The sequence below is a fragment of the Salvia hispanica genome, chromosome 1 (genome assembly GCF_023119035.1).
Source record: "Salvia hispanica cultivar TCC Black 2014 chromosome 1, UniMelb_Shisp_WGS_1.0, whole genome shotgun sequence".
Classification (NCBI taxonomy): Eukaryota; Viridiplantae; Streptophyta; class Magnoliopsida; order Lamiales; family Lamiaceae; genus Salvia; species Salvia hispanica.
In genome coordinates this window covers 36,053,443-36,069,699 of record NC_062965.1, presented here as the reverse complement: position 1 = coordinate 36,069,699, position 16,257 = coordinate 36,053,443, and the positions used below count along the sequence as shown (strand labels likewise).

General features: G+C 38.8%; 1 protein-coding gene across 1 annotated transcript in view; it reads left to right on the top strand.

The window, feature by feature from the left end:
* Nucleotides 1–4,148, top strand: part of LOC125195368 — a 5,810-nt gene extending 1,662 nt beyond the window's left edge. Inside the window, exon 2 of the mRNA XM_048093528.1 lies at nucleotides 4,089–4,148. Coding sequence (XP_047949485.1) covers nucleotides 4,089–4,148 — 60 coding nt within the window. The remainder of the gene's footprint in view (nucleotides 1–4,088) is intronic.
* The last annotated feature ends 12,109 nt before the right edge of the window (nucleotides 4,149–16,257 follow it).

Here is a 16,257-nt window from a genome sequence, read left to right as displayed (position 1 = left end):
ATCAAGGTTCTTCGGAACCGTGCAAAGAGAACGTTGTGCTTATCCCAAGAATCTTACATCGATACGGTACTTAGACGCTTTAGCATGCAAGATGCCAAGAAAGGTTTCTTACCTTTTAGACATGGCATCCATTTATCTCAAGAGATGTGTCCAAAGACAACATCTGAGATAGCAGAGATAAGAAGGATACCATATGCCTCGGCAGTTGGTAGTCTCATGTATGCTATGCTTTGTACTAGACCCGATATTTGCTTTGCTGTTGGCATGGTAGCAAGATATCAATCAAATCTCGGCCAAGGACATTGGACTGCCGTAAAGAACATACTCAAGTACTTTAATCGGACTAAGGACTATGTTCTAGTTTACAATGCAGCCGAGCTATGTCCTTTAGGATATACAGATTCAGACTTTCAAGCTGATGTAGATTCGAGAAAATCAACTTCCGGATATGTGTTTACCTTAGGAGGTGGAGCTGTAATTTGGAAGAGTGTAAAGCAGAAATGCATTGCAGACTCTACCATGGAAGCCGAATATGTGGCCGCTTCGGAGGCTGCAAAATAGGTTGTATGGCTTAAGAACTTCCTTCTAGACTTAGGTGTGGTTACGAATATGCCCAAGAGCATCACCATTTATTGTGACAATTCTGGTGCTGTGGCAAATTCGAGGGAACCATGGGCTCATAAAGCGAGCAAGCACATAGAGAGGAAGTATCATATCATTCGAGATATAGTGCAGAGATGAGACATACAAGGGGCCAAGATTGAGTCAGAAAACAACCTGGCAAATCCTTTCACGAAGATTAGACGTTAGCACATTTTTTTGTATACTCGAAAGTGTTTTGAGTATAAGTGGGAAATTGTTAGAGTTTGTATACTAGAAATCACATTTCGAGTGATTGAATACTGTAAAACTCTTATTTTATTTTCCAAGGAATAAAACAGATTATTTTTGTCATAATGTTGTTATGTTTTACATTTAATGGATGTTAATTGCATGTTTAAATGTATAAGTTAACTTAACAAGGTCAAAGTCTTTGTTTTAGTAGACCGGTTGTGGGCGGTGTCCACTTTAAGGTAACACGGTCAGTCCTAAATAAAGAAAAAGAAGAATTTCACAACCTAGATGGAATTAGACTATCCATCGATAAAGGTTGCAATGTTAGTCCGCATATTTCTAAGCCTTACTGAAATAAGATGGCATTGGTGTGGTATAGCATCTGAACGGATATAACAGCAAGACTTGTCCTTAGGCTCATCTACTGAAAGGCGAGGTCTTGATAAATATTTGTTTCTTAATCAATGTAGGTTAGCATTGAGCATACGGTATTGATTATGCATTACTTTGACTTATCAAATGGTGCGGGTTTTTCGTAACCCAATAAACCTAGTATATTGGGTAGTGGTGATTAATATCTAGCGGTGCTAGGTTTGCTATTATATTGAATCGTGCGCGAGGAGAGTCTCGTTTGATAAATTCCTCAAGAGGAGCGCGAAACAAGGTTTTATTATTTGGAACCTAGCTAGTTGGAGTTTGATTACTCTATGAATAATAAATAAGCGTTTCATGCTAAGTCCACTCTTGGAATTAATAAGAAGTTAATTGATTAAGTCCATAGCATACATTAATTAATTAATGGAAATTTTTATTTTAAGCGCGGAAAATAAAAGTTAAAATGAAAACCCGGATTACTTATAATTTCGGATTTGGATGGGGAGAGTTCAATATTACTTTTGTATTGGCTGCTCGTAATATTCCAATTAAGCTTATATTAAATTGTGGGTTTGATAAGGCTAATTTCATGCATCGGTTATGTGATGAAAAGTCACCATTTACTGGGTCTAACACAAATTTTAAGCCAGGTGTGTGAAGGAATTCGCTAGGTCCAGGAAGTACTGAAGGCAGTGGACCAGCGAAGGAGAGAGACGAAAAGTTAGCAGAATTAAGGAAGAAAATGGCTAGACGAAGGAAGTCCAAAGCTGAGGGCAAAGAAGACCATTCACACAAAAGAGCCCCTGCTGGACCCACTGCCACGCCTATATAAAGAGGAGCATGCAACACAAGAAACATACATGATTTAGCTCTCAACTCACACACACACTCACACACTTGGGAAAAATGGGGATTCTGGGGTAGTTAGAGGTTTCATCTTCGGAAAAATTCTGTTGCAACATCGTCCTCACGGAGGGCGAAGATACAATCGTTTACTTTTCAGTTTTTGCGTTTTGATTTCCGTCGAACTTCACCGTTTTAGAAGTCGACTACTCATTGCTACTTATCGTTATTCTATGAAGTTTATTTTATATCATGATGTGTTGATTTACGTTGATTTTAAGTTCTGAGGAGTTTTATTTCGAAGGTTGACGTTATTCTCTGCTTGGATGTTTCTGTGCTTGATCTGGGAAATTTGTTGTTGATCTATGGCTGTTGTTGTTGATCTGTGGTGATTCGGTAAATTTGTAGTTATGGAGATGATTTTTATCGTACTTTGGTTCGGATGCTTGGATCCGGAGTGGATTTAGCATCCGAAGTGTGGATTTGAACAGGGGAAACTGAGTTGTGCATGGATTTTGATTTTCTGCTTTCGTTTTCATGTTGCTTCGTCTAGTAGCGTAGATCTGCCTTAGTTTTAACTATTTTTCGTTTTTACTGCTTTTTAATTCGGTCTGCTTCGTTTCAATTTACGTTCTCTCTGTGTTTTTATTGATTATTTCATGCCAAAGGTTGGAAAAGATGATGTCGCTGTTAGTTAGTCCTTTAGTTAGTTATTTTGCAACCTTTTAACCGTACTCTACCTTTTTCAGAAAATGGTCCCCACTTTCAGTTGTTTTCCCAGGTCTAGGTAATTTAGGGAATGGTTTTCTTAGATCTAGAAATTGTCTCGCTTGTTCCAGTTTATATGCATGTTTCCTATTTCTGCCTAGATCTAGTTGTTAGCGTAGCAAATATCAATTACCAAGTCTAGTATAAATTCCTCAACCCCAAGTTGCGTGGCAGCAGCCATACCACCCAAAACTCCTTTAAATGCGTACTTTCGCATCTGTCCTCGTGGGATCGATCCCTACTTCCCTATACTAATTTTAGTATACGTGGTTGAGGGTTTTGAAGAGATATTATGTGTGTCCGACGACCGAGATCTTTCAGTGTTCCGTGAGTTCCTAGACCATGTGATCTAGTGGATTCTCTGGACCCAGGAAGCTTGAAATTCCTTATTGTGCACGCAGTTTAAAAATATCCGAGTATCAGGGTTCAATTTAATTAGTAAAAAGTAAATTGGATGAGCCCATATCCAAAATCTTTCATATATCCCTGTCTGGGCCCAAAAGTAACTTAATATAAATAGGAGAATAAATGAAACATTATAATCACAATTTTTATTCTTAAAATTTTTGAAAATTTTGCCCCCATCATATTGAGCTGGTCGAATTTCCCTCTCCTCTTAGGAGTAGTTTTTCTGTCTCCTTTATTTAAGTCCTAGTATTCTGGTGAGATCAGCCCACACTGATATCGGAGTACAGATTCTCAGAACCAGAGAGAAGATCTGTGGTCTAGTATTCAAAGCTGTCACATGGAGAAGTCTGCTAGCCATCTTCAATTCTTTGGAGAATTAATTAGGTATTATTTCTGCTCCGTAGAAAAACATGTTTTAGGTTTCAATATTCTTAAAGCATGATTAATTCAAGTTATGAGCATGATACATGTGAGAATTACGCGAATAGATTTTGTCTAAATAATCTGCTAAATAGATCTGATTATTATGTGATTTATTTGTGCGATTGATAATTGTTAAATTCTCAAGAATCTTTCGGTTTTCCAAATAGTAATTGAATTTTAGTAGAGGGTAGCCAGTCTGTGATTGTTTTCTCCGTGATGGATATCCGGTAGTGACTTTTATCTATACTATTCCTACTCTGTATACTTGCAGGTATTTATAGTGATAATAAAAAGTGCATCAAGTTTTTGACGTCGTTGTCGGGGATTACATTCAATTTGTGATTGATATCTTCAAAAAGACAATTTTACTACTTTGGATTTTAATTGCTTTGTGTGTTTAGTTTTAGTTAATTCGTTTTTGTTTTTGTTTCTTTCAGGTTGTGTATTCGAATGCGTTTTGGGAAGGACAGCCTCGAGCCGCTCAATCCCGAACTTGAGAGAACCCGTTGGAAAATAAGAAGTGAGAAAGGATCAATGGCAGACAGAGCAGAACTAGAAAGGCTTCAAGCCTTGGTAAAAATGTTGATGGATAAGAGAGAAGCGGAAAAGGTTGCCCGCGAGGCACAGGAAAAGAAGAATACGGAGATAGTACCTATGAAGCACATGTTTAATCACAGGAATATGACGACTTTTCCTGAAGGTCCTCGTGTTGATGCTAACAATTTTGAACAGCGAATGACCCTTATACAAAGGTTCGAGCAGTCTCCTTTTGCAGGTAGGGCCACGAAAGACGCCAACCGCCATCTCTCGAAGTTTATGGAAATTGCCAACACTCTTAAATTAAATGGTGTCGACGATGACGCCATAAGGGTAACACTCTTCCCCTTTTCTTGAATCGATTCTGCTAAAGAGTGGTTTGAGTGTATGCATTCCTCGATAAGTACTATCCGGCAGGCACGATTTTGAAGCTCAAGAGCTAGATCTTTCAATTTATACAAGGCCATGACGAACACCTCTACGAGACATTTTCTTGTTTCAAGTCCCTCCTCCGCAAGTGCCGCAACTACGGTTTTACCGTGGACCATCAGGTAGGAATCCTTTACACTGGATTTAATGAAAAAATTTGTGCTATGTTGGATTCAGGGGTGAATGGAGGATTCTTGCGGAAGACCGAACCGGATGCCATGGCGGTCATTGAGGAGTTCGCCACCAACAACAATGGGTGGTCGAAGGAAAGGCACAACTCGAGGAGAGTAGCAGCCATAGAGGAGGCTGAGGAGAGCTCCTTTGCAAAAGAATTGGCCGAGGTTAGAGTGTGGGTGAACCAAATGGACACAATGAGGAAAGAGGATCTGGTTCCACCGACCTCCGTTATCACAGTCACAAAACCTGACACTCCCACCTCTCCTATAGAAGATGTCAACTACGTGCAAGGAGGCGGTCCCAACAGATCTTATAACAACAATTATCGCCCTAACTAGGGGGACGATAATTTCAATAATTATAATGGGAACTGTACTCATCCTAACCTTTCGTATTCTAATAATATAATAATAATTTCTTGAAACCCCCCGCAGGATTTAATGTTAACAAATGAGGAGTAGTTGAGCCTATCAAGAAGGAGGAAAAGTATGACCAACGCATCATGAAAATTTTGGCAGTGATAGCGCAAGATAGAAAGATCAATGACACCAAGATTGGAGTCGTTGAGGCGAGATTGAACAACCTTGAGCAAGGAAAAAGCACAATTGCCACTGCCGTCACGAACATTCAAACTCAAGTGGACCAAGACCACAAGAAACTTGAAGAGGACAAGGCAAAGGAAGCAACACGAGTGGATGATATAAACAAGAAGTGGGTGGCCAAGCAAAAATCTGGTGACTGCTCGACAGCTGGCGAACCACCACACACCCCTCAGCGGCTCGCCGCAGGGCCACCGAATGGAGTCTGCCCGACAACTAACGGACCGCCGCACACCCCGCAGTGGCCCACCACTAACGAGGCAGAGGCATCCGCCAAAAAAGAACTCATGCGGCACAACGGGATTATACTCCCCTTCCAGCAGAAGAAAAAGTTCAAGCTTGAAGAGCAATTCAAGAACTTCCTCAATATGTTTTGCAAGTTCCATACTAATATTCCTCTCGTTGAATCATTGCAGGAAATACCTAAGTACGCGAAGCTACTAAGGGGGGCACTGATGAGAAAGAAGAAACCCACAAAAGTCGATCTTAAGTTGCCTCTTCATTGCAGCGAGATCATCCAAAGGGAGAGGGCAGTGAAGCAAAGAGATCCCGGCCAGTTCATTATTAGATGTTTAATCGGAGAAGGGAAAGTTGACAAAGCCTTTTGCGATCTAGGGGCTAGCATCAATCTCATGCCACTGAAATACTACGAGAAGGTCAACATTGGGCCTCTCAAGACGTCAGATGTAAGTCTAAGGTTGGCCGATAACACGGCAATCAAAACAGTGGGTATGATTAAAGATGTCTCGGTAAAGGTAGACTATTTCATCTTTCCTGCTGATTTCATTATTCTTGACATGAAGGTAGACAAAAATGTGCCTCTAATCTTAGGCAGGGATTTTCCAGCCACATGCAAAGCTTTAATTGATGTAGGTCGAGGCGAGATAATCATAAGTGACAACTATAGTCGCTCAACCAACAAGATTGAAAGCGAGATGCTTAAGTATGAAGGGGCGCAACAAGCAAAGATGGAACAAGAATGCAGGGCGGTCATGATAACCGATTTGACTAAGCCTCATGATCCATTTGAAGTGGAGGATCCTTTTACCTCTACTATTTTCATTGTCAACAAGGTACCCAAGTCTCCTAAAAAGGACGAGCCTAATCTTTCTAATCCTATTTTGCAGAAAAAAATCCAAGAGAATAAGAAAGAAGAAGACTCCACGTCAAGATGACCCCGAAATCTATGTGATCAAAACCGCCAAGGGGAAGTACAAGAGGTGGAAGAAGTTGGGGACCAAGTTAATTCCATTTACAGTGTTTAGCACGAAATTCATTGATCCGCCCACTTAGTAGGTCACTTCAAGTCAAGCCAACAACTTAAAACAAAGGCGCTTGTTGGGAGGCAACCCAATTTCTTCTTTTCTTTAATTTCTTTTGATTTTGTTGTTTTTCAGTTTTTCATTAATTTTCATGCATTTTCTATGCACTTAAAAAAAATAAAAAATAAAAAATAAAAAAATTTACGAGTGGCGACCGCCTAACAATCCACGGCAGTCGCTACCAGTTGTTTAGTGTGCAGGAATAGACCGGGCCTTAGGGCGGGCCTAGGCAGGCTGGAGAAACTATTGTGCGGGCCGCAGCAGCCCGCCAAGAAAGCATCGTCAACATAACACGTGTGGCGGTCGCCGCATGTCTCGTGGCGGTCACCACGGAATAGGCAGACGCGAATTCTTGCCTATTTAAGGTATGTTTTCCATTCCTTCCTCATTCCTTCTCCAATTCCTTCATTGCACACGACCCCCATCATTATATATCACCAAATTCACACACCCACACTCTCATTCTCTCATTCCATTTCAAGTTTATAGCTTTCATCCATCAATTCACTCCAAACAAGGTATGAATCATACACTTAATTTCTGAGTTTTGCTAAAAATTTTCCAAGAATTTTGTACTTTCGTTGATGAATTGTTCGGTTGAAAAGCATGTTCTAGTATGGGGATGAGTTTGTGATGTTTGTTCTTGTTCTTCATGGTTAGATTTTGCATATGGTGGTGAATTGTTGTTTTTCTTTTGGTGATTTTCCTCTTGTTCTTGAATGTTTATATGTTGCAATCATGTTCATAGCATTGTGAGGCTATTATTATTTTCATGAATTGCAATACATGTGAAATTATAGAGATTGTTGATTTGTGTTGATTTTGTTGATACGTCTCTACATGGGGGATGAGTTCACGTTGGGGCATGAATTATTTAGGTTCTAAATTGTTGGTTTTTGTTCTACATGATCACATGCTACAATTTAGGATGCCTTTTGTTGCAAACACCCACATATTTGTTGATTATTGAAATATGCTTAGTTGAGTGCAAGTTTGGGGGAACCCTTATTTGTCTTTTATTTGGTGCTCCTTTAAGAGATTGTTTTTCTTTTGTCGGACAATGAAAACAAGAGGAAAGCCCGAAAATGTCAAGAACTATGGAATTAGCCTTGCGACGGATGATCAAAAGGCTATGTGGAAGAAAGTATCGGCGAGGGAGACGGCACCCTCGAGATATCCCATTGACCTTCCCCTCCAATCCTTGGGGATTTTGGATGATTTTTGGGGGCTATACAATGTGGGCGAGGGGAATGGCCTAATCCACATGTTTCAAGGAAGGTGGCCATCATATCGGAGAGTCACTCTAGAGTTTCTAAGCTCGCTCAAGGTTCTGACTCATCGTCGGCGACTACGGCAGAAGCCATGGCGGCCCGCCGGCCACACACTGGAAAAGTCTCTACCTCGTTGTGGCGACCGCCGGAGAGCTCCCAGCGACCGCCGCCAAACTACAGTTTCCTGAGCGATTTTTCGATTTTTTTCAAATTTTCGCCCCGTCCAACCTTCTACGCGAAAATTTTCAAGGTATGTTTTCTTTTTAGTAATTTACTCACGTCCCTACCGACTCTACAAACTTATTTTACACTTTGTTGTAAATAAGTTTGGGGGGATGAAGTAGTGGACCGTGAGTTTAGGTTTTTGTTTTAGGTTTTTAGTTTATGTTTTTGTTTTAAAAACCTGAAGGTGAATCCATGTCATGAACTTAACATAAAGAACTTTGAAACACGCATGCTTAAGGACACATTAGACCGAGTTGTCGATGATATTTAATTCCATCCATGTTTAAGTATGGCTTGACGTTTTGATATGATGGTTTGGTAAAAATGTGCATAATTAGTGAATTGTTTGTTCACCTTGAATCATGCTTATACCTTGTGAGATTTGAGCATTCATTTCTTTCATGTGTGATTTATCTGTATTCATATATATATTTCTAGAACTTGCTCCTAGTATGCCTAAGTTTACATAGTGTTTAAGTTGATTTAGGAGGATGTTAGACAATCTTTTCATAGCTTCCTTTTTATCCAAATTTTCGACCCTCTCAAAATTTCAAAATTTTCCCTTTGGAGCCAATTTTGAGCCTTTAAGCCTATTCTTTGGAAGCCAAAATAAATGGGGACAATTTCTTGGGTTAGTATAGTTTGTGATATCTTTTGTAAAGAAAATGGAGAGATAAGGAGGAAAGTATAAAAAGTAGTATGCTTAAATGTAGAAAAGTACAAGTTGTGAAATTGTGAAATATTCAAAATGTGTGCTTGATCTTGAAAAGATGCTTATGAAAAAGAAAAGAAAAAGAGAAAAAGAAAGAAAGGTTGTGTAAAGAAAAGAAAAAAAAAATGAAAGGATTGGAAAGTGAATTTAAGGAGAAAAATAAGTGTTAAAAGTGTCTTGTGTTATTAGAAAAGTGCAGTCATCTTAACTCTACTTGGGATATTTTTATTTTGAGTCACTTTTTAGCCAAATATTACTAACCTACCAAAGAGCATACATTACAACCAAAATAAAGACGTTTCGGACTTTTGATGTTTAATCACATCTAGTAGAGGAGGGATTAGACTTTGAGCAAGCCTATGGTAAACTTTGCATGATGCATGATTTGAGAGTGTTACACTTTGCCATAAACACTTTGAGAGTGAGAGAACACTTCTCATCTTTGGAATTTGCCACATGTGAGTGCATGAGTTCAAGGTATTCTACGAGTTAGTAATGAAAGTGAACTAATAAACCTTTCTTGATTTGATTGCGTTAATTCATGCTTAATCTATTCTTCCATCTTTTGAGGCAATTATGACGTCTAGTCCTTGTGCATTCCGTGCGTCTATTCTTGTGTCTTTATTGTTTTGTTCGAGGACAAACAAAAATATAAGTTTGGGGAATTGATATGGTCGGATTTTGCACAGTTTTAAGGCCATTATATGGTATGTTTTTAATGTCAAAGTTGCATTACATGTCCATTATTTGCATATTTTATACATTTTGGTATTTTGACATGTTTTGTGAGAAATATGCATATTTGAGCCTAAAAAGGGAGTCAAAACGCGAAGTAGGAAATCTGGAGATTCAGGTGGCGTCTGGGACCACCGGCGCCCGACAACCATCACTTCTGTAGCGGTCTGTTTCGAAAAATTTGTGCATGGAATGAAGACACGCCCGGCGACCGGCGGGAAAGTTGTGGCAACCGCCACCCAAGAGTCAGAAAGTTTCAGACCATTACCTGGCGACCGCCGGCCAAGGCGCGGTGGTCCGCCACAAAAGGGCGGCGAGCAGATTTGCCCTAGATTCCGCTCCAAGATATACCATATTTTGGCAACCCTTTTCCTTATTGGATGAGTGGCGATTTCTCCCCTATAAATAGGCCCTCAAGCTTCATCAAAAGGATCAACTTTTTGCAACATATTTTCCAAAGATTAAAAGCTAGAGTACTTCATTGTGCAAGTAGTTAAAGAAGGATTCAAGAGCATCAAAGCTACAAGGATTCAACCTTGGGTTTTATTTGCTTTAGTTTTATGTTCCAATTGTTTTCCCTTCAATCTATATCTTTAGATTATTACATCATGTGTATCTAAATTCATAGGATTCTAGGGATGTGTTAGTAACGACTTTGGTTATACAATTCCTTTTCTATTTAATATCCGTTTTGGTTTTACTTTGTTTCTTCCCTAAGTAAATAATGATGCTTCATGATTGAGTGACACAATCTTGGATGATTTAATATAACTTGCTACATAATCGTGAGAGGAGGTTTGCGAGTTTGATCCACATAGTAGACACTACAGTTAGTTCCCTTAAAACGGCACTGTTAGTTGAGAGTGTGGACTTTTCAAGGGTCTTATGAGCTTTTAGGAGTTACATATTTAGGATTGACAACCCTAAAGTTATTAATCTACGTTTGCATTGCATGAGCATAAGCTAGGTGACTCGTTCTTTCAAAGTATTAACTGTGCTAGGGTATTGTAGTTGGAACTTGTATAAACGTAACTCTGAACGCACATCCTTGGAATTCCCTTATCTCTATAGTTTTATCTCCGTGATTTATGTGATGGAGGAAGATTTGGTACGTGAAACATGAGCTAAGAAATAAGCTCTTAGATGATAGTAGAATAAGTGTTGAATGGATGCATGCAACACGTGAAATGCATGGGATTGAATCACCATAGGCAGAAGCATGGTGATAAGTCGTATTCTAAGCCTTGGTTACTGGTGAGTATGTCGTGAAATGCATGTATTATTTGCAAAACAGTTGCTTAAGTGTGCAGGATTAAGGGATCCAAGTTAGTAGGAGACAGTTCGGACGACGCAGGTGAAAAGAGCGCTAGAAGGGTGCAATACTGACCAGGATGCATGCCAGAGAAAAGGCTCGAGATGGAGAAGAATGATAGCTGGGATTATCATAAACAAGGGAAGAAAAGTCAAATTGTGAAGGAAGTCTACCCTAAAAACAAGGGCAAACCTCCCTATAAAAGAAGCCATTTGGAGAGAGAGAAAAGAGACCGAGTTCAAAAAAGTCCAACCACTACACTTAGTAGAATTCCCTCTAGAGATCAGTCTTTCAACATTGTCCAGTGTAATAACCCGGACTTTCAAAACATATAATTATTACTATTATTATAATTATTATTAGCTTAACCATAAATAATATCAAATAAGTGATTCTTGTAAAATTAAGAACCTGCCCTTTATATATTTTGAATGAAACAATATTGAGCTATAAAGGAATCAAGACGAGACATACAATAGTGGTGTTGTTTTGTTTTCTGATGAATGTTTCAAGTACAACTAAAAGAAGGGAACCAAATAAAAGTTTGTAATGTCCGGCATATCCATCCGAAGTCCGATAAGGTCCTAATATACGAATTTATCGATCCAAATCTATTACAATTAGAGACGTGCAAGTCCCAGACAGCTCGTTCATTGTTTCATGCTCACACTCCAAGGAGGTACAATACATCATGGAAATAGCCAATGTTCTCCAAAAGGGTTCTTCCCTACATAAGAAGAGAGTTAGAAATCACAAAGTTAGAAATCTATACCAAGGCTCAACTTAAATAATTTTCTCTGGCAACATCAAATAAAAGGTAGTATCAATAAAGATTGAGTAAAAATACTAAAATCTACATCAAATCTACACCAAATCTACACCAACGGCTGAGATCATCCCCAAGTCTAATCACAATCCTTGAAGAGATTTTAAGCAGGTGAGTACTTAATGCAAATAAAAGAAATCAAGGTCTCATATGCTTCCTCATTTCTCGAATCAAATTTTGGCCATAGGATTGAGTCAAAAAGTGAAAACATGCCTCTGACATACAAACATAAACCTGCCCCAAGTTAAACCTTCCTCAATTTAAACCTCCCACACTTGCCTAGCAACTTGCAAGGGATCGAGAAGTATATAAACCCCAAGCCTTTCCACTTTAGGAAACCATCACTATCAAACATACCAAACTTCTCTTCACACACACACACATACAGAAATAAATCGAATGGGAGATCAGGAGCAAGAGAATGGATATTGCAGATAATTATAGAGTCCAACCCAACAATCCATCAACACTTCATTCCCAAGGTAAAACTCAAGCCTCTCTTTTCCTTCATATGAGTACAAGCATGCATATATAATTTGAAAATAGAATCAGCCTAATTGAAATTAACAACACACAGAAGTTCAACATGATTTTTCGATCAAGTCTTTTAGTAGCTAGACAATTGTTCAAAATCATCAAATTCATAAAAATACATAGAACAATTCTATAACTATAGTAAGCACAACTTAGGAACTTATCTCAAGAATACGAATTTGCAAGAATTGCAGCGACTAGTTTCGGCATGCCGTCGCCAACGGCGACAGCCCCACATCCCCGGTGCGTCACTGATTTCATCACCTTTACAAATCTACATGTTTGAAACACCATAACTTTTAAATCACAGATTAAATCTTAGAAAAAGAATCAAAAAAGAAATAGAATAAAATCTCCCTAACTTACCTCTCGGGAGCGAGGAGGCGGCGGCCGTGGAGGCATTGAGAAACTGCTCCGGCTGTGTGAGGCGTGGGAAGGCCGGAGAACCGCCGCCCGTGCATGCACAACGGCGGCGGCAGATCTGAGAGAGAGAGAGATGAGGGAGAAGGAGAGTGGAAGGTGGGAAGAGAGAGGTAAGGTAAAAGGGAGAGGGAGGCGGCCGCAGCGGATGCGCCGGCGGTGGTAGGTGGCGCCGGCGGGAAGGATGGCGGCAGCAGGTGGTGAGAGAGAAAGGAGGAGCTGCTCATTTTAGAACCAGGTTGGGTATTTATAGTTGGGTCAATTCCTTCTTATTGGGCTGAGAGGAATTATTAATTTCTTTTGGGCTAAATAAATAAAGGAATTAATCTGAGCCCAATTCCTTTTAAATATTAATGTGTGCAGTAGATAATTGAACAATGACCCAATTCCAAGATTTAATTGTTGGGCTGGAAATAAAGAGGGAGTCTTGGTCGATGTTAAAATAAAATCTTTTGGAAGGAAATATAATTAAGTCTAGGTTTATATGAAAGATCAATTAATATTTTTGCATTGCTTTTCAAATGATGTATGTAAGGTTAAAATAATTTAGTCTTAAGAGTTCATTTTAAAATGTTAGCAGGAACCACATTAATTAGTAGAAGAAGCATATAATAAAAGGCATGCATCAAGTTATTATTTTCCTTGAAACTTATTTGTACATTGTGTTTATGCCACGTCAAAAAGGGAGAACTGAGAGGAAAGTAACATTGTGAAGCGGAGAATTATTTTCGAAAATATTGGAAAGCATACGAGGTGAACTTTTCTATCCTACATACTAATGTGGATAAAAATAAAGTTATTTTCAAATGATTTTGAAAACTTGAACTTATGTTCGTTGCTCATTTTTAAGTGATGTTGTCTTGCCAAAATGTTGTGTATGATGCCTATCTGTTTTGGCGTGAGGCCAGGTGAGTTATGAATGATGATATGTGAATCGAATTCGGGTCCAAGTGAGGGTGGTGTCCCTACTCGGACTAGTGTACACATGAGACCTATGGCCAGAGGGCAGGTCTGGTGACCGAGGAAGGTGGCCACCTTCCCGGCACAAGAATGTTGATGTGACCATGAGAGAACACCATCTCTACGGCACAAGAATGTTGATGTGACCGTGAGAGAACACCATCTCTACGGCACAAGATAATCAGATACAAAAAGAAAATGGACTGCAGTCGAAAAATGATTTTTAGCAAGCTCGGGTCTTTTTAATAAAATCCCTGAGTATTACTGTGATAATGGCTTGACAATATTTTCAAATGTATATTTTGTATCTTTCGGCAATGTGTTCACTGAGTACTTTTGTACTCAGCCCTGCATATATTTCTAAATGTGCAGGTTGAGCAGCGAAGTGGTGGAGGAAGTGCTATTGAGACAATACATTTAATTCAGTCAAATTAGGTCTCTCGGAGGTTCATGTCTCCATACATGGAACCGCGTTCTTTTCCTTCCGATGTGCATCTTAAAAGACTCAAGTCTATTTTGTTCAAAACTCTGATATTTTGAAAATTTTTACAAACAATTACTCGAGTTTTGCATAAGCGAGTATCTTTTCCTCTATGTATCATCACTTGATTAGTCATGTCCCCAATCAATGTTTGATTTTATTTTCCCTTATTTCTTTCCCCGCTTCTTATATCCCCGCCCCTAGTCACGGTTCCCCGACTATACTATCCTTAGCAAGTGCGGTCGTGACAGAGTGGTATCAGAGCATTCTTTCACGCTCTGAACCCGAGAGTCTCCTTTGAAAATCTCAGTCTAGCCTTGTTCCACTAGACTGTCTAATCGATGAAAATGCTCTTAGCACTCCCACCCATCGCGCTCAACGAGGAAAAAGGTAACTTGTTCTTTTTCAAAAGTAAGTTAAGATGTTTAAAAATTTGAAATGGAAAAACAACTCATGCAGCTGATTTGAGTAAACAGATGAAAGTACTAAGTTTAAAGAAAGAGTTGATGTTTATTGATTGGGTAACATGCTTAACGAAAGAGATAACATGTCTTTTCTTGGCTAAAGGCTGTGAATATATGAATAAAAGAAGTAACTTTCCTAAATAGAAAAAGATACTGAAATATGAAAGTATAAAGTATACGAGTCGGGTACCAATTGTTGAAATGATGTCTCTTTTTGAGTTTGTGAAATAATATCTCTTTTGAGTTAGTCATTGAATCATGTTGCTAGTATGGGGAAATCAATATTTCTAATAACTTAGAATACTTAGTTATGCGTTCCTTCTAGAACACAATATGAGCTTGAACTTAGAAGTACAGTATGAACATTTCTCGCTTTTCTGAGCGACGAAAAGAAAAGTATGCGATAAGAAAGAAATTTCGTCACGAGAAAAGCAATCCAGCATAGAACAAAACAATGTTTCTAGAAAGATGGTAGGGGTTAGATTCCATTTTCTACGTCCCAATGACATGAATAATCTGGGATAGCCATTGTCGTTCTTGACAATCTACTCACTCCAAAGGACCATATCTCTGATTCAACTAAGCGATGTACAAGAGAATATGATTACAATGTAAACAAAGAACCTAGCTCTACGATAATAAGTAAACAGAAACGGCGTGTTATGAGGATGAGCGTTATGACGAACCGAGAGTACCAAAGAGTCGTAATCCCCACATATGGTCATCTGATGTGATCCTAAAGTGAAAGTAGCTTGTGACCAAAGTTTCCCACAACTCATTTACCATTCTCTATAAGGAGTTAAACAAGGGATCATTATCATTATAGTTGATCAGGAAGATTTATTAGCAACACTTACTTAGGTTCCCAAGAATTTTATTTCTCGCATCCCCTTTTGCCAAAATACTTTCTTGTTGAATTAAATCTGAAATGACTTCTTTTGCAAGGTAATGTACCATTATTTTTCCCTCTTCTATGTCAAGGTTATGAATCACTTTCAGTTATGAGCTTGCTCCCTCATGTTTTTAGATAACCTTCAATGACTACGATCCCTCTTTACTTGAAGCAATATTTTGACTCACTGAATTCCTGCCACCAAACTCCAATGTTCGAAGTCGATTTAGTAATGGTCCTTAGAATGATCATGTTTCTTAAGCAATTGTCTCAATGATAATATATTCTTCAAATATCATTAGGCGGACCTTTCGTGTTTTCAAAAATGCTAGCTGACAAGCTCTTTATTTCATATGAGTAGTTCCATCTTCTTAATTCCACTACAATTATTGCATCATACTCTGAGCTCTTCAGCAGCTACAAGTCTGAAGCTAGCAATTTGCTTTCTCCCTGGGCTAGCTTGCTCTGGTTGTCTACTCTATTAGTTAGTTCCCTTGGATTGCTTATAAACCTTGAGGATTTATTGATGTGATCTCCTATCACGATGTTGTTAATCAAAAGGGCAATTGTTTGACATTCTTCTTTCTCAAATCCACTTGAGACCAAATTTTTTTTTTAGTTATACTATATTTAAGCAGCCACTTGGTGAGACCTTAGCCATTTTAATTTGACCCTTGTTTTTCGGACATGCTTATTGATAAGATCTTTAA